Genomic DNA, 24814 nt, shown 5'->3' with positions numbered 1-24814 from the left:
GTAGCTTAAAAAAAAAAAATATATATATATATATATATATTACATGTTTCTTCTATGCAGAAAAAGTACATTTCTGTTTGTCAGAAAAACGACTTGGTCAAACTCAAATGTATTAAACCCTAATTAATCAAAGAGGATTGTTCACACAAGACAATGGGATATTTCCTCCCTGTTAGGGAGACATAATTATATCTCAAAGCCTTAACAAATGTATGTATCCATCTAGATATACATAATCAAAGACAACAAACGTCACTTATTTTATCGCTTTCTATTTTTTTCAAATAAAATATTAAAGTATAGTGAGGTACTGTTTTAAAACCATTATTTCAGTCGCACACTATTTTTTCATAAGGTTGAATACCAAGAACATTGTCGACATTTTAATGATGTATTGTTGAACCAATCAATCTCTACAAGAAAACATAACAAAAATGCATAACATTTGTATTGTTAAATTTGAATTTGCCAATACCAACCTGACAGGGTAGAACCATAAAATATAATATGTACAGTATTTCACAAAAGTGAGTACACCCCTCACAGTTTTGTAAATATTTGATTATATCTGTTCATGTGACAACACTGAAGAAATGACACTTTGCTACAATGTAAAGTAGTGAGTTTACAGCTTGTATAACAGTGTACATTTGCTGTCCCCTCAAAATAACACAACACACAGTCATTCATGTCTAAACTGCTGGCAACAAAAGTGAGTAAACCCCTAAGTGAAAATGTCAAATTTGGACCCAAAGTGTCAATATTATGTGTGGCCACCATTATTTTCCAGCAGTGCCTTAAGCCTCTTGAGCATGGAGTTTACCAGAGCTTCACAGGTTGCCACTGGAGTCCTCTTCCACTCCTCCATGACGACATCACGGAGCAGGTGGATGTTAGAGACCTTGCGCTCCACCTTCCGTTTGAGGATGCCCCATAGATGCCCAATAGGGTTTAGGTCTGGAGACATGCTTGGCCAGTCCATCACCTTTTCCCTCAACTTCTTTAGCAAGGCAGTGGTCGTCTTGGAGGTGTGTTTGGGGTCGTTACCATGTTGGAATACTGCCCTGCGGGATCATGCTCTGCTTCAGTATGTCACAGTACATGTTGGCATTCATGGTTCCCTCAATGAACTGTATCTCCCCAGTGCCGGCAGCACTCATGCAGCCCCAGACCATGACACTCCCACCACCATGCTTGACTGTAGGCAAGACACACTTGTCTTGGTACTCCTTACCTGGTTGCTGCCACACACGCTTGACACCATCTGAACCAAATAGGTTTATCTTGGTCTCATCAGACCACAGAACATGGTTCCAGTAATCCATGTCCTTAGTCTGCTTGTCTTCAGCAAAGTGTTAGCTGGCTTTCTTGTGCATCATCTTTAGAAGAGGCTTCCTTCTGGGACGACAGCCATGCAGACCAATTTGATGCAGTGTGCGGCGTATGATCTGAGCCCTGACACGCTGACCCCCCCACCCCTTCAACCTCTGCAGCAAGGCTGGCAGCACTCATACGTCTATTTCCCAAAGACAACCTCTGGATACTGAGCATGTGCACTCAACTTCTTTGGTCAACCATGGCGAGGCCTTGTCCTGTACAACTGCTGTATGGTCTTGGCCACCGTGCTGCAGCTCAGTTTCAGGGTCTGGGCAAGATTCTTATAGCCTAGGCCATCTTTATAAAGAGCAACAATTCTTTTTTTTCAGATCCACAGAGAGTTCTTTGCCATGAGGTGCCATGTTGAACTTCCAGTGACCAGTATGAGAGAGTGTGAGATCGATGACACCAAATTTAACACACCTGCTCCCCATTCACACCCGAGACCTTGTAACACTAATGAGTCACATGACACCGGGGAGAGAAAATGGCTAATTGGGCCCAATTTGGACATTTTCACTTAGGGGTGTACTCACTTTTGTTGCCAGCAGTTTAGACATTAATGGCTGTGTGTTGAGTAATTTAGAGGGGACAGCAAATGTACACTGTTATACAAGCTGTACTCACTACTTTACAATGTAGCAAAGTGTCATTTCTTCAGTGTTGTCACATGAAAAGATATAATCAAAAATTTACAAAAATGTGAGGGGTGTACTCAATTCTGTGAGATAATGTATAAACACACATAAAACATCAATGATTTATGTAAATAGCAATACTTGTTAGTGCATATTCCTATCAGGGTGGACAGGGTGGCCTTTGTGCCCATGCTACTGTAAAAATATTGTGGTCAGTGGTCGGTTTATTTGTAGTTCGCAACTGAGAACAACCACAAGAACGGACTACATGCAGGTAAGCAAGCTAGCTATCGATCAATAAATAGCTGACGTAGTGCTTAACTGAATCAAACCTCTCGGTTTTGGAAGGTGGATAGCGTGCATATAGTTTAATTTCATCATCAATATTTTCCGTTTTTAAGGTCATGGCCCTATTTAATTAAAAACGTCTGTAATTTACATGAATACTATTTTACAAGGTTTTTCCCCAACAGAACCCACCATTTCTTGTTTTGGAACCATTCTGTTGTACCTCAAATTGGGTGTTGTGGATCACTGACCTGTTGCAAGATGCATGTTTGGTTCAGCTTCAGCTTTTTAAAAGATGGCCTCATATTGTCTTCAAGAATTCTGTTACAATATGGAATGCATTGCTGACACAATATGGCAAGCTGACCAGGTCCTGAAGAAGGAGAGCAGCCCCAAACCATTTCCATGCCTTCGGTTGGTATGAGGTTCTTCTGATTGGGCAAGGCAGTGTTTGGTTTTTGCCAAACAATGATTTCTGGCAATGTGGCATAACAACTGCCAGGTGTTGCCTGGCCAACTCAGATGTGCATTGATATTCTTTTTGGGGACACAAGCTTCTTGCTTCCTGACCTCTCACTCAGGCGAAGTTTGTATAGTGTGTCTTTCTGACAGATGACTCAAGCCCTTCAACAGTGACTGTGGCAATAGAGGCCTGGATATCCCTTGATGTAACTCAAAGGTTCTTGGAAACTTCCCATGAGAATCCTTCGTTCAACTCTTGGGATGAATTTGGTGGGCATCAATTATTTGACATCTGGTGGCCTTGGATAGGTCTTTTGAGCTCATGATGTTCCCACACACCCATATGGTAAAGATCAAGCAAGACCAAGTTTCTAATCTTTAGGGAAGGCTGGACCATCCAAAGTTATTCTCTAATGATTTCTAATATGCATGTTTTTTCTAATTTTAGCCTTTGTATTTGATGCTAAATATAGGGGTGCACTAGCCCTCTCTTCATAAGGAAACAACATTGATGTTTATTTTAAATTGCATAAATGTTACATTGGGTTAAATTTTTCAATTAATTTGTTTTTTATTAAAGACATTTTTCTCAAATATCCATGTGTCAAAATATATACAAAAAATTAAGAGACAACTTTCCAGGGGTGGCAACTACTTTTTCTCATAAATGAATACAATCGTGAGAATCACATTAAGCCTACATATCATATTGGAACCATAGTGTCATGGTATTGTGAGATCCCTGCAAATGTATAGGTATAATTTGGTCTGGTCTGTATGACCCATATTATATTTGTATTGTTTGGATGGAGAAATCATTATAGAAAATGATGTGTAGTATAATTGTAAAGTTGTATGGTTTGTTTTTACTCTGTAATCAATAATTTTATAAGTGAAAAGGTAAAAAGAAGGATCCAGTGTAACTTGGTAACATGGAATTGCCCCTAGGGATCCTGTAGTTTATGAACCACATGTTTTACAGGCTTACCCTCAAAGGAGGCACATGATTCCTCTCACTCATACCATACTTCGTAATAAAGCAAAGAGGAAGGCAGAGGGGTAAAAAGAATGAATTGTCACAGTGCTACAGGAAGAAAAGCATTGATTGTGAAATCCAGAGATGTACAACAACTATTATATGTAAAGAATATATAACATGGATTAAGACAAAATAATATAATGTATTATATATTTTATCTCCCATTAGAGAAAGAGATCCTTAGAGAGGATGAGTAATGAGTCTAAACCAAAAGTGAAGTGATGAAACAAAATCATTTTCTAGTCTCTCCTTGCCTGACTTTGGAAAGTAATAATGATGACAGTAAGTAATTTCCTTAAAACCAAGTCGAGATTAAGCATTTACCACGGAAGATTTAATGCCTGTCAAAGTTTAAATAGTAAATCTTACTTACTGTTTTTTAAAAATGACAGAACTTCTACTTGCATAACACGTCATATCTGACCCTTGCTTCATCAAACAAAGATAAATGGTGTTCTTGCCAGCAGTACCAGAAGACCTAGATCGCTTCAACCGGTGGAGGGATGGACCAGAATAAACTGACAACCTCACCCAGCATAATTTCAATTCAGTCATGTGATCGCAACGTCTATGAAGTATGATGACAGATTAAATAGCTTGCTAGCATCAACAGCACAGGGAACGCACAATTTCACATTAAACCGTGGGAGCCAACATGTTAATGTGTGTAAACAAAATATTGTAGTAGTAGTGTTGGCTATAGCAATACGCAAGTTAGCAAATGCAGCACAGATTATTGTTAGCTTGCTAGCAAATTGAATAGTGAACTGATGATTGTTAGCAACCTAGCATATTAATCATAGTTGTAAGTAAGACAGATAAACAGGGTGGGGGAATTGTTAATTACATATGTTATTTCTGTACGTAGATAATGATGTAAAATGTATGGTTGATCAATGTTCTGCCCCAAAATCGGAAATTAAGTCGTTCCTCGTTTATGGTGTCAAAACTACATACGGATAACTCGAAAACAACGTTTGCCGTCTGATAACTGGTTTAGATTTTTCAATTCAAAAGGGAACTAAAATTGAACCGCAGCCCAAACGATGACGACTCAACCTCATGGTAATGACGAAACCCTCAGAATTATAACGCCCATGACAATATAATGTGTAAAAATTAGGTCTAAATATAGTAAATTGTAACCAAAGGCAGTGTTTATTTTGTTTTCTAATAAATGCAAAATCAATTAAATGAAAAAGGTAAAGATAATTTTATTTATTTATTATGAACAACATCAAAACTACATTTACTGACCGGTTTGTTAAATATATTGCCTTATAAAAAAGAAATAGACTATGTAAAGTGGCATTCGGGAAATATTCACTAGGGTATGTAAAATCCATTATTATTGTGTTATTTCACAGGGCTAAATTGTTTACCTGATAGCACTTTCTAACCCACCCACTCCATTGGCTCACATGCAATGCATGCCTGTTAAGGTCCAGCTAGCAAAACAGTTGAATGAAGCAGGGACCCGGCTCCAACTTATGGGGGCCCATGCCTTTTCCTTGTAAGGACCACGCCTTGGGAACTTTCTTCCTGACAGTCTTAAGGCTGTTACAAGTATTCCTTAAAAAACATTTTCAGCAAGTCAACATTCCCTTATTATATATGTTGTATTATATTATATAGGATTATCATTGAGTTAATGAAAATACAGGTCGGTAGAGCTTACCTATCAACCTGATAGAAAGGGGGGGAAAGCCTAAACAGGTACAGGCTGGGCTGATGGTGGGTGAAGAAAATGCCACTGCGAGCTACAGTAGTGTGCAGAAGCAGTTAAGATGATCCCTTCTGCCTACATCTTCAATAAGGTGCCAATTAAGGTAGGGGTTTTCAGGACAATATGACTGATGCAGTATGGATCGTAGCACGCGCATGATCACTACAGCGCTAGGACAAGACTTCTATTGGCAGCTTGTACGTTAAACAATCAGTAAGATTTCTTGGTATTGAGTTTAACAAATTTCTTCTGATCAGAAAATGCAAATAACTAAAAATCTCTAACTGGATTTTGAAAAAATATATTTCTATACACAGGTTTTGCTATTCTGATAATTGATTCACTCTCATTAAAATGTATGTAAAGAATCTTATACTTAATTCACTACTAATAATGTATTTTAAATTAATTGGTTTAAGCAGTGCATTCATCAGAACAATTAACAAGTAAAAATGTATGTAAAATAAATATCTTATTCTTCTAATGGAAACAATCCCTGGCTTAAATAGCTGTTGTGTCTGCTAATAAGGACTGATCAATCCTGTTTGCAGAGATTTATCATCCTGTAGGTTCTCTTCAAAACCAGTTGTGAGTAACTGGATTTAGCTTGCATTCAGCAGATTATTAGAATCAGGTACGTTAAATAAGGGGAGACAAAAGCCTACGAAAACAGAGCTTTGATGAATAGTCATCCAAATCTCCTCCTGAGCACATGTAATCTATAGCAACACCAGCACAGCTACAGAAAACATCTTCAGAAAGTGTACAAAAAGTGTATAGCTAGGTATAGTTTACATGACCTGCTAATAATTTACAGTAAAACCAGGAAAGTAATATATGATAATAATTTTGTAAAACAACAAACTGTGATTCTAATTATCTTGAATCTAGAAATGAAATTGAGAAATATCTATTTCTCTATTATTAATTTATGAATAAATATCTTAAGATAGACAAATTACTATAATAAATTAATAGGATTAAGTCATAAGGTATGTCATTTTTAACGGAAGTAGACCTAATTGGTGGCTTCGAAACTGCTGGCCAATGACAGGCATCCTACATTAAACCCCACCCGGTAGTAAAAAAGTAGAAAAATAACGAATATAGTTAAAATCGATCTGTTATTGTAATAAAACGAGAACATTAACACACTGGCCTTTATCGCGTTGCTGACATACTGTAAAGTATTTACAAGCACTATGAAACTGTGCCGACATAGCAGATTTCTCATAGTTGAAACATCTGATTTCAATAGATTTATGTTCTAACAGTTTTACTATGTTACGGGTCAAGTGGAATGCGGGGTTTTGACTTTACCCTTCATTATCGTTGCGAGAAACTGGAGTGCATGTCAGACTGTCACACGCGCACTCCACAGAATAGGCGTATCATAACAAAAACACTGAGAACGCGCCAATATAACCCAACAGTATCTCAGTAAATTGTGATTAAGTTTGCCCACCTTTCCTAGAAAGGTACTCGACTTTCCAATTGTGGGCTATCTTTGGAAGTACAGTTGCTATCGGTAACTAGATAGCTAGAACATCACCAGGCAAGAATACAGAAAGCAACCTAACTAACCACAACTGTACTCACTGCAAATCAGCATCATATAGAGACACATTATATAAATAGATGTCACATAACTGCAGTAGGTGAAAAGACGACTTAGCAGCTGATTTGATTAAGAGTGCCGGGCACCTCACGAGTTGGTACAGTCACTAGTAATGCGTTCTAGCTAGCGAGCTAGCAGGCCCATTGCCGCCACATAATGATGGAGAAAATAAGCTTGATAAACACTAAAATAATTGGATTTGTACCAAATAATACACATCATACAGTACCTGTGTATTCACCTCCTTTGACATCCTTGTATGAATAAATGTCATTAAGTCATTTCCGTAAAGTCGATAAGCCGTCTTGCCTGATATGATATTTTCTTTAGGGCAGAGTCAAGACTAGAGCAGAGCTAGACATCCTTAGTCAAAATTGCGTGACAACTGTTGTGATCACGAGACAAGGCAACTCCCATCTACTACCTATTTAATCGATTGACATGCACGTAAAATTAAACCCCATTGGGCACGCACCATTGCTATTAGCTGTAGGGTGAGATTTTAGAAATCGGCCATTCAACAACATGAACAATTTTGTTAAATAATTTTTATGCATATCCCGTACGTGTTTACGATACCAGTGGCGTTTCCTACCTCGCTTCCAGTCTCTGACTGGAGTCATCCCAACTGTGATTGGCTGGTTGCAGTCCAAATGGCACGCCCATTACTTGAAAAAGTGGAGCGGCAGGGTTGGTTGCTGGAATGTTTGTATTTGAGCGCAGACGTCGGTTATATTAACATGTTGCGAAAAAAAGGTAACATTTCGTTACTAGTTAGTTTTTTTTAATGGTTTATTAAAGGGTTTATTACATAGAAAGTTATAGCAAAAGTCTTCCATTTTAAATCGGAAAGAAGACAACGACCAGTAAGTAGCAAGTTAACCAACAATATATATGTTATTAGCTAGCTAGCGTGTACTGGAAGTTAGTAGTAACTAACTACAGTACAATACAATACCTAGCGCATTACATTCACAATTATTGATTAACGTAAGCCGATTGAGCAGAACTCTATAATCCATAATAATTAGTAGATTAAGTTTAATCTTCAGAAATGTCATCAACTATCTTACTGTCTCTTTAGGATCAGAATGAACATTTCAAATGAGAACAGGAACGTTCTCTCGTCTGTGTTACCAGGGAAGAAACCTTCGAATTCACAAATAGTCTCGTCGAAAATAAAATCCAAGATTCTCAGTAAGTTTCGTTAGCCTATTACAATACTTATTCAATCACTAAATTGTTGGATGTGTATGCCCCATCATTTGTTAGCCTAGTATTGCTGGTTAATGACAGCTCACTTGGTAACTGAGTCATAACTCAGTGCAAGTGCATGTTTTTAATGTTCATCTCATCTAATCGTATTTTATAGACACATCCTCCTTCTTCAAAGTCTCCCTGAAGACTAACAACAAGGCTCTGGCTCTGGCTTTGGTGGCTCAGAAGGAGAGAAGCAGACAGCTTGAAGTGGAAACTGTGCAACTACGGAAACAAGTGGAGTCTTTGTGTTTTGACCTAGCTATTCGCAGACACAAGGACAACCAGCTGGTGGGTCATAGGAACTTTGAATAAGACATGGTGTGATCTAAATTGGGTGCCTCACAGATTTAATTATTACAAAATACAGTGGCTCTATATCACAGGCTTCAGTGTTAGTTCATGACACAAAATATTAGTAGTTAACGATATATTTTGCAGATTCTCATCTTAAAAGAGCTCCAACGCAACACCTTGGGTCACTTGGAGAGGGCTGTGGACCTATTTTCTGATGAAAATGTAAGTCCTCTTTCAGAGGATTAGAAAAGTAGTCTCTGTCATACAGTATCTCACAAAAGTGAGTACACCCCTCAGTTTTGTAAATATTTGATTATATCTTTTCATGTGACAACACTGAAGAAATGACACTTTGCTACAATGTAAAGTAGTGAGTGTACAGCTTGTATAACATTGTACATTTGCTGTCCCCTCAAAATAACTCAACACACAGCCATTCATGTCTAAACCACTGGCAACAAAAGTGAGTACACCCCTATGTGAAAATGTCATAATTGGGCCCAAAGTATCAATATTTTGTGTGGCCACCATTATTTTCTAGCACTGCCTTGGGCATGGAGTTCACCAGAGCTTCCCCGGTTGCCACTTCCGTGATGACATCACAGAGCTGGTGGATATTAGAGACCTTGCGCTCCTCCACCTTCCATTTGAGGATGCCCCATAGATGCTCAATAGGGTTTAGGTCTGGAGACATGCTTGGCCAGTCCATCACCTTTACCCTCAGCTTCTTTAGCAAGGCAGTGGTTGTCTTGGAGGTGTGTTTGGAGTCGTTATCATGTTGGAATACTGCCCTGTGGGCCAATCTCCGAAGGGAGTGGATCATGCTCTGCTTGAGTATGTCACAGTACATGTTGGCATTCATGATTCCCTCAGTGAACTGTAGCTCAGTGCCGCCAGCACTCATGCAGCCCCAGACCATGACACTCCCACCACCATGCTTGACTGTAGGCAAGACACACTTGTCTTTGTACTCCACACCTGGTTGCCACCACACACGCTTGACACCATCTGAACCAAATAAGTTTATCTTGGTCTCATCAGACCACAGGACATGGTTCCAGTAATTAGTAACTTAGTCTGCTTGTCTTCAGCAAACTGTTTGTGCCTTCTGGGATAACAGCCATGCAGACCAATTTGATGCAGAGTGCGGCGTATGATCTGAGCCCTGACAGGCTAACCCACCATCCCTTCAACCTCTGCAGCAAGGCTGGCAGCACTCATACGTCTATTTCCCAAAGACAACCTCTGGATATGACGCTGAGCACGTGCACTCAACTTCTTTGGTCGACCATGGCGAGGCCTGTTCTGAGTGGAACCTGTCCTGTTAAACTGCTGCATGGTCTTGGCCACCGTGCTGCAGCTCAGTTTCAGGGTCTTGGCAATCTTCTTATAGCCTAGGCCATCTTTATGTAGAGCAACAATATATATTTTTTTCAGATCCTCAGAGAGTTCTTTGCCATGAGGTGCCATGTTGAACTTCCAGTGACCATTATGAGGGAGCATGAGAGCGATGACACCAAATTTAACACACCTGCTCCCCATTCACACCTGAGACCTTGTAACACTAACAAGTCACATGACACCGGTGAGGGAAAATGGCTAATTGGGCCCAATTTGGACATCTTCGCTTAGGGGTGTACTCACTGTTGTTGCCAGCAGTTTAGATATTAATGGCTGTGTTGTGTTATTTTGAGGGGCAGCTCATTTACATTGTTATACAAGCTGTACTCACTACTTTACATTGTAGCAGTGTAATTTCCTCAGTGTTGTCAAATGAAAATATATATAATCAAATATTTACAAAAATGTGAGGGGTGTACTCACTTTTGTGAGTTACTGTAGCTTACAATACTAATTTGGTTTTCTTTCTGACAAAGGATGACAGTGAAATATATGAAGAAGGCAATAAGCAACCCCCCAATAAGGATGAACGTAATCATGTTGAGAGGTAATAACAAGGAGGCTTCTTGTCTTTATATCTAGTTATTTCAGTTACCATCTTATGGAAAATTATTAAGACATGGATAAACAATCATAAAATCAACATTTTGTAATTACCAGCTCTAGACCTTGAATATTGCTGCGATAAGTCACTGCCCTGCAGTTAACTTTGTTATTGTGAGACAAGGGTTAATATCCTGGCGGTAGATTAGCTCAGGGGTCTTACGGTGGGTGGCACATTTTACCAGCACCGTCTAGGATTGGGGGTTAGTAATCAAATATGGTCGCCTTGCCTCGTTGAGGCAGCTTCGTTGTCTGTTAGTGCTATCTAGTTTGAAGGCTGGAGAGTGCATTCCTACCCACGCATAGAGATTCTCGTGTAGACGTCCTGGTTGAGTGAGAAGCATGATAAGAACTAACTGCATTGGGTGTGCTTCGGAAGACATCTTGACATCCTTCCCAGTGTGTTGGGAGTTGCTGCAATAAGTCATTGCCTTAATCACAAATTGGATATCGGGACATTGAAGAGATTTTTATTTTTAAAGTAACGTAAGATGGAATTCAATATCTTATCTATTGTGGAATAGTCTAAGATCCCCCCCAAATGTCCTCTACAATCTCACAATACCTTTTAGGAAAACAACTCTGCTTGTAAGATATAAAACATATTGAAAATCAGGTGCCGATAAGTTTGATTACGCATTTTGGAGGGGAAAACATTTCCTACCATTTGTCTGCTCTATTCTATTACAGGTAGTCGTCGACTTACGACCGGGATACGTTCCGACCTATTGGTTGGTAGTCGATTTGAAAAATAATTTTCATTTGGTCACGGACGGTCGTAAGTCCGTGCGGACGTAAGTCACGTAGGTGGTAAGTCGACGACTAACTGTAGGATGACACATCGTTTTAGCAGAAATGGATTATGCATTCAGCTCTATTTTGGGTCATTTATAATAATTTTGCTTGTTTTCATCAAGGGTGCCTCTCATTTTGGAACTGATTTTTTAAATTCTAGGGTGCAGGTTCAGATTCCTCTTGTTACAGAAAAGCAGTCCAAGAATTTGTCCCCTGCAAAACGGACGAGCAGCAGCACGAGCCAGGAGGCTGTTGTAAATGACAGAAACAACACATCCACAAATCCCTCCCAAGTTCCTCCAGTGTCCTATGCCAGTAAAGGTAAAGTGTCGGGAGCAGTGAAATGAAGAACTAAGCCAGACCTTGGCATGTCAATCTATGATTTTTCAGGGTTAAGTTATTGAATGTTTTTTTTTTTTTCTTATAGACCCCATGAATGAATTGGAACAGCGGGTGGACAACAAATTAAAATCGACCCAGAAACGAACATCCCGGCGGTCGAGTAGCCTAAAGGATGATGTGGAAAATTGGTCTAGATTTGATGTCACTGGAGTTGACCCTATCGCAGGAGTCTTGACCTCTGTCTCCACAACTAGTAATCAACTGTCCTCCGGTACCAGTGAAGTTGCAGATCATCCGAACAGCTTAAAAGTGAAGACTGCGTTGGAGCCTCCCAAGAAGAACACCACTGAAGAAGCAGAGGAGACCACCAATGGCACAGCGATGGAAATCACTATTGGGGACAGCACTGCTGAAATTGTCACCGTGGAGACCAAGCCCAAGAATACTGGCAGAACAAAGAAACCAAAAGAGTCAAAGACAAAGATCCCATGTCTATTAACAAATGTTGGAAAAGTGAGCTGTGGGTCAGCACGCGTTAGTGATAAACCAAAGGTGAAGAGCATGTCAGTAAATGTGGATTCGCTACTGGAGGTACAGAAAGTGTCTTCTGCAGCGCTGTGGTACACCGATAACCCTACAGCGGAGGGGGTTGATGTACAACACAGAGAAGAGGACTTTGTAGAGAACTCAACCAAAGAGACAGACTTCTTCAACGCCCGCAGGAAAACCCACGTCACGGCTCGCGTAACCAAACACATAAAACCTAGTCGGGACGCTCATAAAACAACACAAGACGATCCAAAACAGTTTGACCCAAGGAAAACGTATACATTCTCTCTACAAACGGAGTCCCATAGTAGTGTGTCACATGATCACAACAAAGATGACTATTTTGATGACCCAGAAACTCTGAACTCAGCATTTAAACTAGACAGGACAAACCTATTGGTTGTAGATACTATTGAGGACAAAAGTAGCAACACTAAAAGTCTAAAAAGGAAAACCTTTGTGATTTCAAATGAGACTTCATCTAAAGGAAGTAGGAACACATCTAAAGGAAGTAGGAAGACTAAAGCACAGCCCATGGACCATGAGTTAGACATTGAGGCAGAAGATGATGCATTCATTAGAGAGGAGTCCTATTCTCACAAAGGGGGCACAGACTATGTAGATATGGATACTACCCTGTCTGTGTCGGGACACACACACCGCTCTTCCAGAACCACCAGACGTAAGTCAACTACACAGAGCATTAAGCAACCTACGAACTCCAGTTCTGCAGTGAAATGTAGAGGGACATTTGTGGTCTCAGTAAACCGGGACAGCTCCTCGTTAAACAAGACGATATCAGATGATGGTTTTTCAGAAAAGCAGGCATGCCCTACAGATGATTACACTGTGGCTGAAAATGAAACTACAGTGGTCAGGCGTATGACTGGACAATACAAGGACCACTGTAGAGCTTCTCAAGCTAAACATTCTGTGGTTGAAGAAACTCCTGCTGCCTCTAAACGTCCATGGTTGGCTACACAGGAACCAGATGAAAATGTAGCGGTCCTGGAAAGCTTATTAGTTGAGGAAATGCCCCCATGGGCCCTAGATGACCACTTCTCAATTGCTGCAGGACAAAAGCCCAAGAAAGCCAGGAGAGAGGTAAGTGTCAAATTGAAGAAGAAAAAGGATGCCAAGAAGGATGACTCCAGTGGCGCTGTGAAGGGGAGGAAGATGAGACGTTGCAGCACTAAGGTATCACCATTTCCGGATGGAGGTTCTTTGTCCGTTGTGTCTTTAGATAATCAGGATAGGACATATACAGCCGTTGCAGCACAAAACACAAAAGCACAGCCGCTTTCGCAGATACAAGTCTTGCATTATAACACGCACTCTGCCACTGAGGATGTTACTGAAGCTTGTGAGCATTTGTCTTCACCTGAAACCAGGAGTTCGGACTTAAAAGTCAGCATCTTCAAGCCTCGATCCAACCAGGTCCTTAACACCCTTAGACGAGACACATTTATCCTACCTATTAGTCTGAATGAATCTAGCATAAACAGGAAGACCTTCGTTAACTCTGACTGCATTTCCCGGGATGAAGATGACACAAACAGCAGAGCATCTAAAGTATCAGTTGCTGAGATCCACACAGAGATTCCTGATCATCGTAACGTAGAGACTGTTCATGAAAGCTTGAGAGAGCTGCTCATGGACGAAATGCCTCCATGGGAGTCCTCCATTGAAGTTTGCTGTTTCAAACCGACTGGATTTGACACTTCAGACTCCAACCCTAGAAGGGTTACTTCTGCTCGCAAGGTTGCTGTATTTGAAGAGCAGTCTGAGGTTACGACTGAAATATCTCCAGGTACTGTTATGGGTGTAAATTAAAAGCTTTTTATTGTTGACAAAGTATTAACAGACAAAAGATGTATGTACAGTTGGGAGAACAAGTATTTCATACACTGCCGCTTTTGCAGGTTTTCCCACTTACAAAGCATGTAGGAGTCTGTAATTTTTATCATAGGTACACTTCAACTGTGAGTGACGGAATCTAAAAAAAAAAAATCCAGAAAATCATATTGTATGATTTTTAAGTAATTAATTTGCCTTTTATTGCATGACATAAGTATTTGATACATCAGAATAGCAGAACCTAATATTTGGTCCAGAAACCTTTGTTTGCAATTACAGAGATCATATGTTTCCTGTAGTTCTTGACCAGGTTTGCACACAGTGCAGCAGGGATTTTGGCCCACTCCTCCATACAGACCTTCTCCAGATCCTTCAGGTTTCAGGTCTGTCGCTGGGCAATACGGACTTTCAGCTCCCTCCAGAGATTTTCTATTGGGTTCAGGTCTGGAGACTGGCTAGGCCACTCCAGGACCTTGAGATGCTTCTTACGGAGCCACTCCTTAGTTGCCCTGGCTGTGTGTTTCAGGTCGTTGTCATGCTGGAAGACCCAGCCACGACCCATCTTCAATGCTTTTACTGAGGGAAGAAGGTTGTTGGCCAAGATCTCGCGATACATGGCCCCATCCATCCTCCCCTCAATACGGTGTAGTCGTCCTGTCCCCTTTGCAGAAAAGCATCCCCAAAGAATGATGTTTCCACCTCCATGCTTCATGGTTGGGATGGTGTTCTTGGGGTTGTACTCCTTCTTCCTCCAAACACGGTGAGTGGAGTTTAGTCTATTTTTGTCTCATCAGACCACATGATCTTCTCCCATTCCTCCTTTGGATCATCCAGATGGTCATTGGCAAACTTCAGACGAGCCTGGACATGCGCTGGCTTGAGCAGGGGGACCTTGTGTGCGTTGCAGGATTTTAATCCATGACGGCGTAGTGTGTTACTAATGGTTTTCTTTGATACTGTGGTCCCTGCTCTCTTCAGGTCATTGACCAGGTCCTGCTGTGTAGTTCTGGGCTGATCCCTCACCTTCCTCATGATCATTGATGCCCTACGAGGTGTGATCTTGCATGGAGCCCCAGACCGAGGGAGATTGACCGTCATCTTCAACTTCTTCCATTTTCTAATAATTGCACCAACAGTTGTTGCCTTCTCACCAAGCTGCTTGCCTATTGTCCTGTAGCCCATCCCAGTCTTGTGCAGGTCTACAATTTTATCCCTGATGTCCTTACACAACTCTCTGGTCTTGGCCATTGTGGAGAGGTTGGAGTCTGTTTGATTGTGTGGACAGGTGTCTTTTATACAAGTAACGAGTTCAAACAAGTGCAGTTAATACAGGTAATGAGTGGAGAACAGGAGGGCTTCTTAAAGAAAAACTAACAGGTCTGTGAGAGACGGAATTTTTACTGGTTGGTAGGTGATCAAATACTCATGTCATGCAATTAAATGCAAATTAATTAATTAATCATACAATGGGATTTTCTGGATTTTAAAAATAAAAATGACAGACTTCTACATGCTTTGTAAGTAGGAAAACATGCAAATTCAGCCGTGTATCAAATACTTGTTCTCCCCACTGTATGTTTGCATGTATGTACACAGTTGTGCGTAAAGGTTTGCATACCCTTGGTAATATATGTAACAAGGGTAAAGCAAACATGATTGAGCAGGGAAAACACTTTTCTTTTATTGCTTATGGGATTCATATTCAGCTGTAGCTTATAACAGTGGCACAATCATCAAACAAAGCATGGCTACAAAGAAAAAAATGAAATAACCCCTGTTCAAAGGTTCTGCATTCCCCTAGTTCTTAATACTGTGTATTGCCCCCTTTAGCATCAGTGACAGCGTGCAGTCTTTTGTAATAGTTGTCTATGAGGCCCCGAATTCTTGCAGGTGGTATAGCACCCCATTTGTCTTGGCAAAATGCCTCCAGGTCGTCTTTGGTCGTCATGCATGAACCGCTCGTTTGAGATCTCCCCAGAGTGGCTTGATGAATTTAAGGTCAGGAGACTCTGATGACCACTCCAGAACCTTCACCTTTTTCTGCTGTAACCACTGGAGGGTCAACTTGGCCTTGTGCTTAGGATCAATGTCCTGCTGGAAAGTCCAAGAGCGTCCCATACATAGCTTTCGTGCAGAAGAATGCAAATTGTCTGCCTGTATTTTCTGGTAACATGCTGCATTCTTGTTGGCCAAAATTTTCTATGTATCTAGCCTGCTCAGTGCATCCACCTGAGAGCTAAATGTACTATTTAGCTATTATATTTACTATTTTTACACAGACACTAATTGCAATATAAAAAGCTATTGCTGTGGGAAATGCCGTTTTAACCTGTGTGTCACCTTGTGTGTCTGTAACAAGCAGAGGCGTTGCTAGGATCACAATACATTTGGGGCTTCACCTCCCACCATGCCCCCCGGGACAGAAAGTACAGGGTTTTCAATGTACATGAGGAAAATGTCGATGTACATGCTAGCGGCCTACACGTCTACATTGTCATAATGCGTGATTGGAATTGTAGATTAATAGATCAGAGGCTATTATTCAATTATTCAATTAAAAATAAGGCCTAACGACCCCACTGGTAACCAGGCCAAACATTCAACGGTGCGTAAACCTTTGATCAGGACCTTTTGGGTGATTTCTGTTCATTATGATTTAAAAAGAAGCCAAACAACTCTTTGGTAATAAATGGCTTCATATTATCACTATCCTTACATAAAAGTATTTTTGTTTTTGCAAACGTGTGTGGTGTGTACAATTTTTTTTTAAAATACCTCATTTATTATTTGTAATTTGTTTATAATTGGATGTTTTACCCATGGTAGCAGATACAGCCCTTAAGCCACTGACCAATACCAACTGGACTGATAATGAAGACACTGGACGAACCAGGCGAAGGGGGGCCACTGTTAGCTACAAAGAGCCACCCATCAACTGGTGAGGGTTGCTCTCAACATGCAAGGACTCACCATCTCATCTCACAAATCACAGTTATGTAATAATCAGCCACTTAATTATTGAATTGTCTGAATGTTTTACAGTAAAATGAGACGTGGAGATAAGTTTTCAGACACCAGGTTCCTGAGTTCTCCCATTTACAAAGACAAGATCAAGAAGAAACGGCAAAACACCAGACAAAAACATGACCATTTGAAGAGTCAAAATGTGCTTTAAATTTCTATGTTGTGTTTGATTTTATTAATTCTTAAGGATTTGTTCTATACTTAATTTTACCCATGTTTTAAAATTATTAATAAAGTAATTTTTTTCCCCCAATTGTTATTAAAGCCTTTCAGGATTAACCTGAACCTGGGTAGTTATAGTTGCACAAGAACATTTGAATTACTTTCTATGGTATGCAATATATCATTGTGTGACGGACTGAACCAACCTGTTAAGGCAGGGTTGTATCATGTTACGGTTAAGTGCTGCCCAATGCATCTGTCCTTATGTTTCCAAGATAATCTGGACTTGTATTGTATTGTAAGTGTGATTGACTGGAGGCCATGTTTGAATTATTCAAGCTGTTCACCTGAGAGCTCTTTGGTTGTTGGCTCCACTCTAGCTCTCCTGAAAACCGCCTTGCTTCAGGCAGAAGTCTCATGAAAGTATTCCATTTACTGAGTTAATCTAAATAAAAGGCTTTTGTGATCTTGTTCTTCGTGGCTGTTTAGTGTAGTGCTCCTGTTTTGGGGCATAATCCTTGCTGGGAATACATTATTGTGTGGTGAGTGCAGATTTATTTACACCATGATTATTTTGATTTAGGATGGAATCTATTCCTTAACTGTAGTTTTGTCAAGTAATTTAGATTTTTATGCACTCATTCTTTCTGGCACTGTCCGCCTGTTTTGGTGAACAGCTTATTTTGGTGATCGTTTGTGGGAAACATTGGTGAGGCCAAAGCATTGTCCAGAGATGTACCTGCCCATATTTGCAGTAGGACGATAATATGATTAACCTTTTTTGTTAAAAGGTTGGTTTGCATATGTTCTGTAATTCATGTTCTGCAGGTTGTGTGAGTTTAATAATTTTAATAATTTCACTTGCTGTGGAGCCAGAGAGGTGTCAGGTTTAAGACTGCCCTGTAGTTAGCACTATTCTTACTGTAGTGAATCCCCAGTTGAGGTCAGTAGTTATCAGAAACAGGCATGTAGTTTCCTAATAGCTTGATGATTTTGATTGTGCCATACTTTACATTTAGTATGAAACTGACATATTAAAAGTTGTTTGTTTGAACATTAGAAATAAGGGCGCTGTACAATGCAGTCATCAATGATTAGATTGTTGTTTACCAATCAGAACATCAAGGTTAATGAGCAACCAGTTGGTTTTGAGGTAAGCAATTCCTGTCAAAAGAGTAAAGGTAGTCAGGTTATCATACTGGTTATCATGTCAAAAGTTGACTTCTCAATATCTTCATCATTTATTCATAATGTAAATTCAATTTTTTCATGTCCATGTTAATGTTTGCTATTTCCTTTACATGAAATTTTCAAGCTAACTTTGTGTAGGTTGTTGATCCCTCTTGAGTAGTTCTACTTCAGAGCAATGGAGACAAGGCGACTGAGAAGAAACATAAGTGCCCTTCTGTGAGTTACTTTTCATGAATAGCAAAACAATGAACCAGTGAGGTACTGTGAGAAAGAAAACGGTATTGTTGTTTTGAACAGGGGTGATTACATTGGTCAGAAACTCAGAGAGAATGGCTTTGACCCCCAAGGCAAAGGGTCCACTACCATGCTGGATGACCTGGTAAGAACCTCCCCTCCGTTCTTTCTGAAGTGTATCCCATCGCAAAGTGGTTTGCGACTGTGGTTTCACTTCCTGTGAAACTAAGATATTTAAAAGCAGGATTTTCTTTACTCAGTGAAACTGGTCATTGAATGTCCTTTAATATTTTTTTCTTTTCCTAACGACTGTACTGTCTGTTCGTCCAGGCCCATTATGACTTGGCCATAAGTGTGGCCCTTTGGTGGCTGGAGAAAGAGGAGGGTCATAATGTGATGGACACAGATATTATGTAAGTACGTTGATCTTCCCTAACACCTTTCCTATTACACACTGTGTGGGGAAATGTGCACCTGAAGACTTATTCTTTTTTACTTACCTATTGTGTTGAAGGCAGACAGCTCAAGGTGGAGTCCAATTCTGTCTTTCAAAACTCCTTAACAGTTAGGATTTGCTAAAGTATTTTCTTGCAACTGTAAAGAGCATTGTGTAAGTAAAATGTGTTGAGTGGATTGATTGCCTGTTTTTCCATCAAGCGGAGACGGAAACCCAGGACGTAAGGCAGGCTATCCCAACCACTTGGAGAGAGAAGCTATGATCCTGTCTTCCTTTGCGGGGATGATCCTTGTGAGTAGCCTGGGTAGAGTCAGCGATGTTTACTTTTCTTCCTTGCAATTCGATATGAAAACATTTACAGTATTAATATTTTACAAACAAATGTCCTAATATCAATATCTAGCTGATCTCCTAAAGAAAGTGTGAGGTTTTAATTCTGTTTCCAAGACTAATATCTAATAATATACAGTCGGGAGAACAAGTATTTGATACACTGCCGATGTTGCAGGTTTTCCTACTTACAAAGCATGTAAAAGTCTGTCATTTTTATCATAGGTACACTTCAACTGTGAGAGAAAATCACATTGTATGATTTTTTAATAATTAATTTGCATTTTATTGCATGACATAAGTATTTGATCACCTACCAACCAGTAAGAATTCCAGCTCTCACAGACCTGTTAGTTTTTCTTTAAGAAGCCCTCCTGTTCTCCACTCATTACCTGTATTAACTGTACCTGTTTGAACTTGTTACTTGTATAAAAGACACCTGTCCACACACTCAATCAAACAGACTCCAACCTCTCCACAATGGCCAAGACCAGAGAGCTGTGTAAGGACATCAGGGATAAAATTGTAGACCTGCACAAGACTTGGATGGGCTACAGGACAATAGGCAAGCAGCTTGGTGAGAAGGCAACAACTGTTGGCGCAATTATTAGAAAATGGAAGAAGTTGAAGATGACGGTCAATCTCCCTCGGTCTGGGGCTCCATGCAAGATCTCACCTTGTGGGGCATCAATGATCATGAGGAAGGTGAGGGATCAGCCTAGAACTACACAACAGGACCTGGTCAATGACCTGAAGAGAGCAGGGACCACAGTCTCAAAGAAAACCATTAGTAACACACTACGCCGTCTGAAGTTTGCCAAAGACCATCTGGATGATCCAGAGGAGGAATGGGAGAAGGTCATGTGGTCTGATGAGACAAAAATAGAGCTTTTTGGTCTAAACTCCACTTGCCGTGTTTGGAGGAAGAAGAAGGATGAGTACAACCCTAAGAACACCATCCCAACCGTGAAGCATGGAGGTGGAAACATCATTCTGTGGTGATGCTTTTCTGCAAAGGGGACAGGACGACTGCACCGTATTGAGGGGAGGATGGATGGGGCCATGTATCGCAAGATCTTGGCCAACAACCTTCTTCCCTTAGTAAGAGCATTGAAGATGGGTTGTGGCTGGTTCTTCCAGCATGACAACGACCCGAAACACACAGCCAGGGCAACTAAGGAGTGGCTCTGGAAGAAGCATCTCAAGGTCTTGGAGTGGCCTAGCCAGTCTCCAGACCTGAACCCAATAGAAAATCTCTGGAGGGAGCTGAAAGTCCGTATTGCCCAGCGACAGACCCGAAACCTGAAAGATCTGGAGAAGGTCTGTATGGAGGAGTGGGCCAAAATCCCTGCTGCACTGTATGCAAACCTGGTCAAGAACTACAGGAAACGTATGATCTCTGTAATTGCAAACAAAGGTTTCTGTACCAAATATTAGGTTCTGCTTTTCTGAAGTATCAAATACTTATGTCATGCAATAAAAGGCAAATTAATTAATTAAAAATCATACAATGTGATTTTCTGGATTTTTGTTTTAGATTCCGTCACTCACAGTTGAAGTGTACCTATGATAAAAATTACAGACTCCTACATGCTTTGTAAGTGGGAAAACCTGCATAATCGGCAGTGTATCAAATTCTTGTTCTCCCCACTGTATTTAGCTTCAAAATTTAGCCTCATACCTTTATAGCCACTCTCTTCCAGCTGTTCCCATTCACAATTAGCTTTCTACTATACTAAAGCGTCTCTGCTGTAGGCCTAATGGTCTTCCTGTAAAATCACAACATATTTTTCACATATATATATATTTTTCATATATATTTTTAACATACAGTATAGTATGCTAACTGTAAAGGCTCGGAGAATAAGAGTATTTGATGACAGCATGTGATTGATTTATGATAGTGTTGGCTATATGACATTGTTTTATTATACTGTTAGTAGAGTCCTTTTTGAGGCATGCTTTTATCTCATACCGACATTCCTGCACATTAAACGTGGTGGGGTTGTTAAAGCAACAGTGGTAAAGGAACTGAGATATTCTGGGTAGAGGATGCCCAGATCTTATCTGAGTTTAGGCCACTGGGCAAAATACTTGACATGCAGAATGGCCTTTCACTTCACTTTGGTCACATACTCTGCTTTGGTGTTACTAAATACTTTGCTTCACTTCAGTAAAATAACTATAAAATATATACAACCTTAACTATCGAAGCTATAACATTTCTTACATGTTACTTGTTACTCTGACCACAAATACAGCAGTCGATGAATCTAGGCTGTGCTGCAGTGAAGTAGCCTACTGAAAGCTATTTTGAATGTGTGAATGCATACTGAAATAGCTGGATACAGCCAAGTCTTGGCTAATCATGCCACCCTTTGGATTAGTTATGTGTCCCCTCAAAGGTTTATAAATTATCCTTTAATTAATTAATATAGCCTTTACCACACAGTAGATCTGACCCAGTGATGGAAGAGTGAACCGAGTGAAAACATTAAGGAACTGACCTAGTCCATGACTTTTCCCCTGGGTTGACCATATATCTTTCCTGTGCGTGTGTTATATAACTATATTCCCCTAACCTCTGCTCCAGAATAGCTTGCCTGTAGAAGACATTCTAGCCCTCTACAGCACAAAACCATCAGCCACACACACCCAGCATTCTAAGGTACAAGTGTTTTCGAATTCAGCAAATTTCTCTCTCTACTCCCCAGTGTTAGTTAAGTATAATCCTACTGACAGGACGAACCACGGCAGTCTATTAGATACTGTAATTACTCTGTATTATGTTTCTAAGCATTTATGTATAAAACTTGAATTGGCGTTTGGATATTTTCTTTTCATTCACTTTCTGTCCGTTCCCACAGTGTGCCATCGTTCACCCATTCAGCTTGTCCTACCACCCATTTGCTATGCTGAGCTCGTTCAAGGCTGTTGACCACTCCAGGAAGCATTGTATGTATGTGTGTATGTGTCTCTCTCTCTCTTTGTTTGCATGTGTCTGTCTGTGTGTGTGTGTGTTCATCATTCAATAGCATTTGTTAAAGTTACTGTCCAATTTTTTCAGATTCCAATGAAAAATAATTGAATTTTAAGTCCAAATTTAGTAATGATTTTTTTCTTCCTCAAACATTTTATGTTAAAAAGCAGTGTAGGAGTGGTGTCTTTTTAAAATCAAAAGCTGAATGTGTAAGTGTAAACCACATATGAATGTAGCAACTAACAGGGCAACAGGAACGCACATAGATGATACTGATGAAATTCAATGACCAACCAGAAACACTGGGGCAGGAGGAACTTAAATAGGGACACAAGGAGGGAGCAAACAAGACACAGGTGAAAACAATGAGGACAAGGAAAAAAAGGAAAAAAACAAACACAACAGGCTACATTCACAAACCAAATCCGAACAGAACAGAACCTTACAGTTAACAGAAATTACTCTTTTTGAAACAAAACATTTAACTGGGATGTTGCTCACTTTTCTAACTGTGGCCATACCTTCCTAATCAGTGTTTACAAAATGCTATAAGACAAGTTCTGAAAGAACCGCGACCCAAGTTGATTCTTGACCTCACTTCATTGTTTCCCTTCAGCCCAGAAGTTGAAGAGGTGGCTTTCTGTTCAGGCTAAAGCAAGGGCTGCCTCTGCTGGACGCAAAGCCTCTGTGCGGTCCTCCACATCATCGACGTCTAACTCGTTCCTCAGTGTGAGTGGCTATTAGCTGCAGCATTGTACTCACTGTTTATACAGCTATACAGCTCCGGAAAAAATTAAGAGACCACTGCAGCTTTTTCTCTCCTTTCCAAAAATGTCGAAAAGGAAGGTTTTGAGTGAGGAACAGAAAGGTTAAAATTAAGAGACTAGTGCAAATTGAACGCTTCTGTTCCTCACTCATAACTTTCCTTTTCAACTTGCAGTGGTCTCCTAATTGTTTCCGGAGCTGTTTAAATCATTGGTGAAGGAAGCATCTGTCCACACATGCCATTTCGGCCCACAAAGCGTTACGTTTTTGACTCTAAGAAGTATTTACTTGTAGAACAGTAGTGAATTTGCCCAATTTCAACAAACAATTCAACCTTGTTATAAAGTTTTCCATTGAATGTTGTTGTGTTCTGTCCTCTACACAGGACAGCGGGGCGTCTTTGAAGGAGCAAACAGAGCATGGTGAAGAATCTAAAGAATCTTTACAGGATTAAATAATTGAATGGGTGTTACAGGAGTATTCCTTTGTTATTCATTCCTGTGTTGTTACAATGTGAGTGAAAATGGTGATTATTGTTATAGGCCTGTTACTACTGGGCTTTAAGCTTCAAGCAGCCAATGTCAATAGTAAAAGTATCAAACCTTTTAAACCATAACATTTGTGGTTTAATCTGTGTTTGGTTGTAGCTGAGACAATGGAAAACAAATGTTTGGCAAAGTCATTGACAACACTACACAGTTGACTGTACAATAAACCATTGACTGTCTGTCAGTAATAAATAATTATATTAGTAATTTGGAAAGCAGCCATAGTTTTGTTTCTTCTATTTTTATTAGTAATTCACTTATTTAATCAGGTAATGATCTGAGAACCAATGAAACACACTACAAACTGACACACCAACAGTACATAGGAGGTATTTGCACTAACAAAGATAACTGAATGAACAACCAAAGGTTCCCCCTGACAACACCTCAGTAAATGACATGACTACTGGAACAATGCTCTGCATGAAGGTCAACAGGTGGAGTTATTTGTCTGCAATGCTGGTTGTCATGTTTGGGGAAAACAACTACACCTTTGAACAGATGAACCCTAAACTAACCATAAAACATGGTGGAGTGGTCTTTATGCTTTTAGGCCTGGTCTGCTAGCCAACATAGACTGAACTATCAATTCCAAATTGTACCAGGAAATTCTTGAGAAGAATGTGAGACCATCTGTAACAGAACAATGTTTTCTTGTGAAAATAAATTGGCAACAGGACAATGATCCAAAACACCTGCAAATCTACAACAGAATGACAAAATGACAAAAAAAGACATGGAATGGTCGAGCCAAAGTTCAGATCTTAAATTTAATAGGCCATGCATTCAAGAAAACCCTTAAACATGAGTTAAGTTCTGTAACTAAGAGTGTGCACATTTTATGAGTTATTTCTGCCAAAGGGGTGTACAAATA

At 40.1% G+C, this 24814-nt stretch overlaps 3 protein-coding genes across 20 annotated transcripts in view; 2 read left to right on the top strand and 1 right to left on the bottom strand.

Moving 5' to 3' along the window:
* Positions 1-7657, bottom strand: part of pikfyve (phosphoinositide kinase, FYVE finger containing) — a 32778-nt gene extending 25121 nt beyond the window's left edge. For 9 of the 16 annotated variants that reach the window (XM_029113557.2, XM_029113560.2, XM_029113562.2 and 6 more), the window contains exon 1: positions 4178-4260. In XM_029113557.2, coding sequence (XP_028969390.2) covers positions 4178-4239 — 62 coding nt within the window. In that variant the 5' untranslated portion in view covers positions 4240-4260. Of the gene's footprint in view, positions 1-4177; positions 4261-7377 lie in introns of those variants that run through there. The other 7 variants (XM_029113563.2, XM_029113568.2, XM_029113570.2 and 4 more) reach the window with 3 other exon arrangements.
* A 165-nt stretch (positions 7658-7822) lies between these two features.
* Positions 7823-17908, top strand: si:dkey-57a22.11 (Shugoshin_C domain-containing protein). 2 transcript variants are annotated; one of them, XM_010880009.5, is made up of 9 exons: positions 7823-8014; positions 8233-8345; positions 8521-8696; positions 8847-8924; positions 10580-10650; positions 11662-11822; positions 11929-14202; positions 17079-17187; positions 17292-17908. In XM_010880009.5, the coding sequence occupies exons 2-9, from the start codon at positions 8240-8242 to the stop codon at positions 17422-17424; spliced, it is 3108 nt and encodes a 1035-aa protein (XP_010878311.2). In that variant the 5' UTR covers positions 7823-8014; positions 8233-8239; the 3' UTR covers positions 17425-17908. The 2 variants fall into 2 exon arrangements, with proteins under 2 accessions (XP_010878311.2, XP_010878310.2); XM_010880008.5 differs by having other exon boundaries at positions 17076-17187.
* LOC105016284 (uncharacterized protein C2orf80) lies at positions 17903-24102 on the top strand. 2 transcript variants are annotated; one of them, XM_010880006.3, is made up of 9 exons: positions 17903-17977; positions 18765-18842; positions 18924-19005; positions 19191-19273; positions 19518-19608; positions 22241-22315; positions 22515-22602; positions 23244-23356; positions 23778-24102. In XM_010880006.3, the coding sequence occupies exons 2-9, from the start codon at positions 18802-18804 to the stop codon at positions 23844-23846; spliced, it is 642 nt and encodes a 213-aa protein (XP_010878308.2). In that variant the 5' UTR covers positions 17903-17977; positions 18765-18801; the 3' UTR covers positions 23847-24102. The 2 variants fall into 2 exon arrangements, with proteins under 2 accessions (XP_010878308.2, XP_019910128.2); XM_020054569.2 differs by having other exon boundaries at positions 17923-17977; positions 18787-18842.
* The last annotated feature ends 712 nt before the right edge of the window (positions 24103-24814 follow it).

Source organism: Esox lucius, chromosome 16 (assembly GCF_011004845.1).
Source record: "Esox lucius isolate fEsoLuc1 chromosome 16, fEsoLuc1.pri, whole genome shotgun sequence".
NCBI classification, from domain to species: Eukaryota; Metazoa; Chordata; class Actinopteri; order Esociformes; family Esocidae; genus Esox; species Esox lucius.
This window is presented reverse-complemented; position numbering and strand designations above follow the sequence as displayed.

What these genes read in the sequence shown, in the direction of transcription:
- si:dkey-57a22.11 (XM_010880008.5), top strand. Translation starts at nt 8,240, where the DNA reads ATGAACATTTCAAATGAGAACAGGAACGTTCTCTCGTCTGTGTTACCA. An exon ending in ACCTATTTTCTGATGAAAAT is followed by an intron (nt 8,925 to 10,579) that starts GTAAGTCCTCTT and finishes TTTCTGACAAAG; the next exon opens with GATGACAGTGAAATATATGA. An exon ending in GAACGTAATCATGTTGAGAG is followed by an intron (nt 10,651 to 11,661) that starts GTAATAACAAGG and finishes TTTAAATTCTAG; the next exon opens with GGTGCAGGTTCAGATTCCTC.
- LOC105016284 (XM_010880006.3), top strand. Translation starts at nt 18,802, where the DNA reads ATGGAGACAAGGCGACTGAGAAGAAACATAAGTGCCCTTCT. An exon ending in CTACCATGCTGGATGACCTG is followed by an intron (nt 19,006 to 19,190) that starts GTAAGAACCTCC and finishes CTGTTCGTCCAG; the next exon opens with GCCCATTATGACTTGGCCAT. An exon ending in CACACACCCAGCATTCTAAG is followed by an intron (nt 22,316 to 22,514) that starts GTACAAGTGTTT and finishes CCGTTCCCACAG; the next exon opens with TGTGCCATCGTTCACCCATT.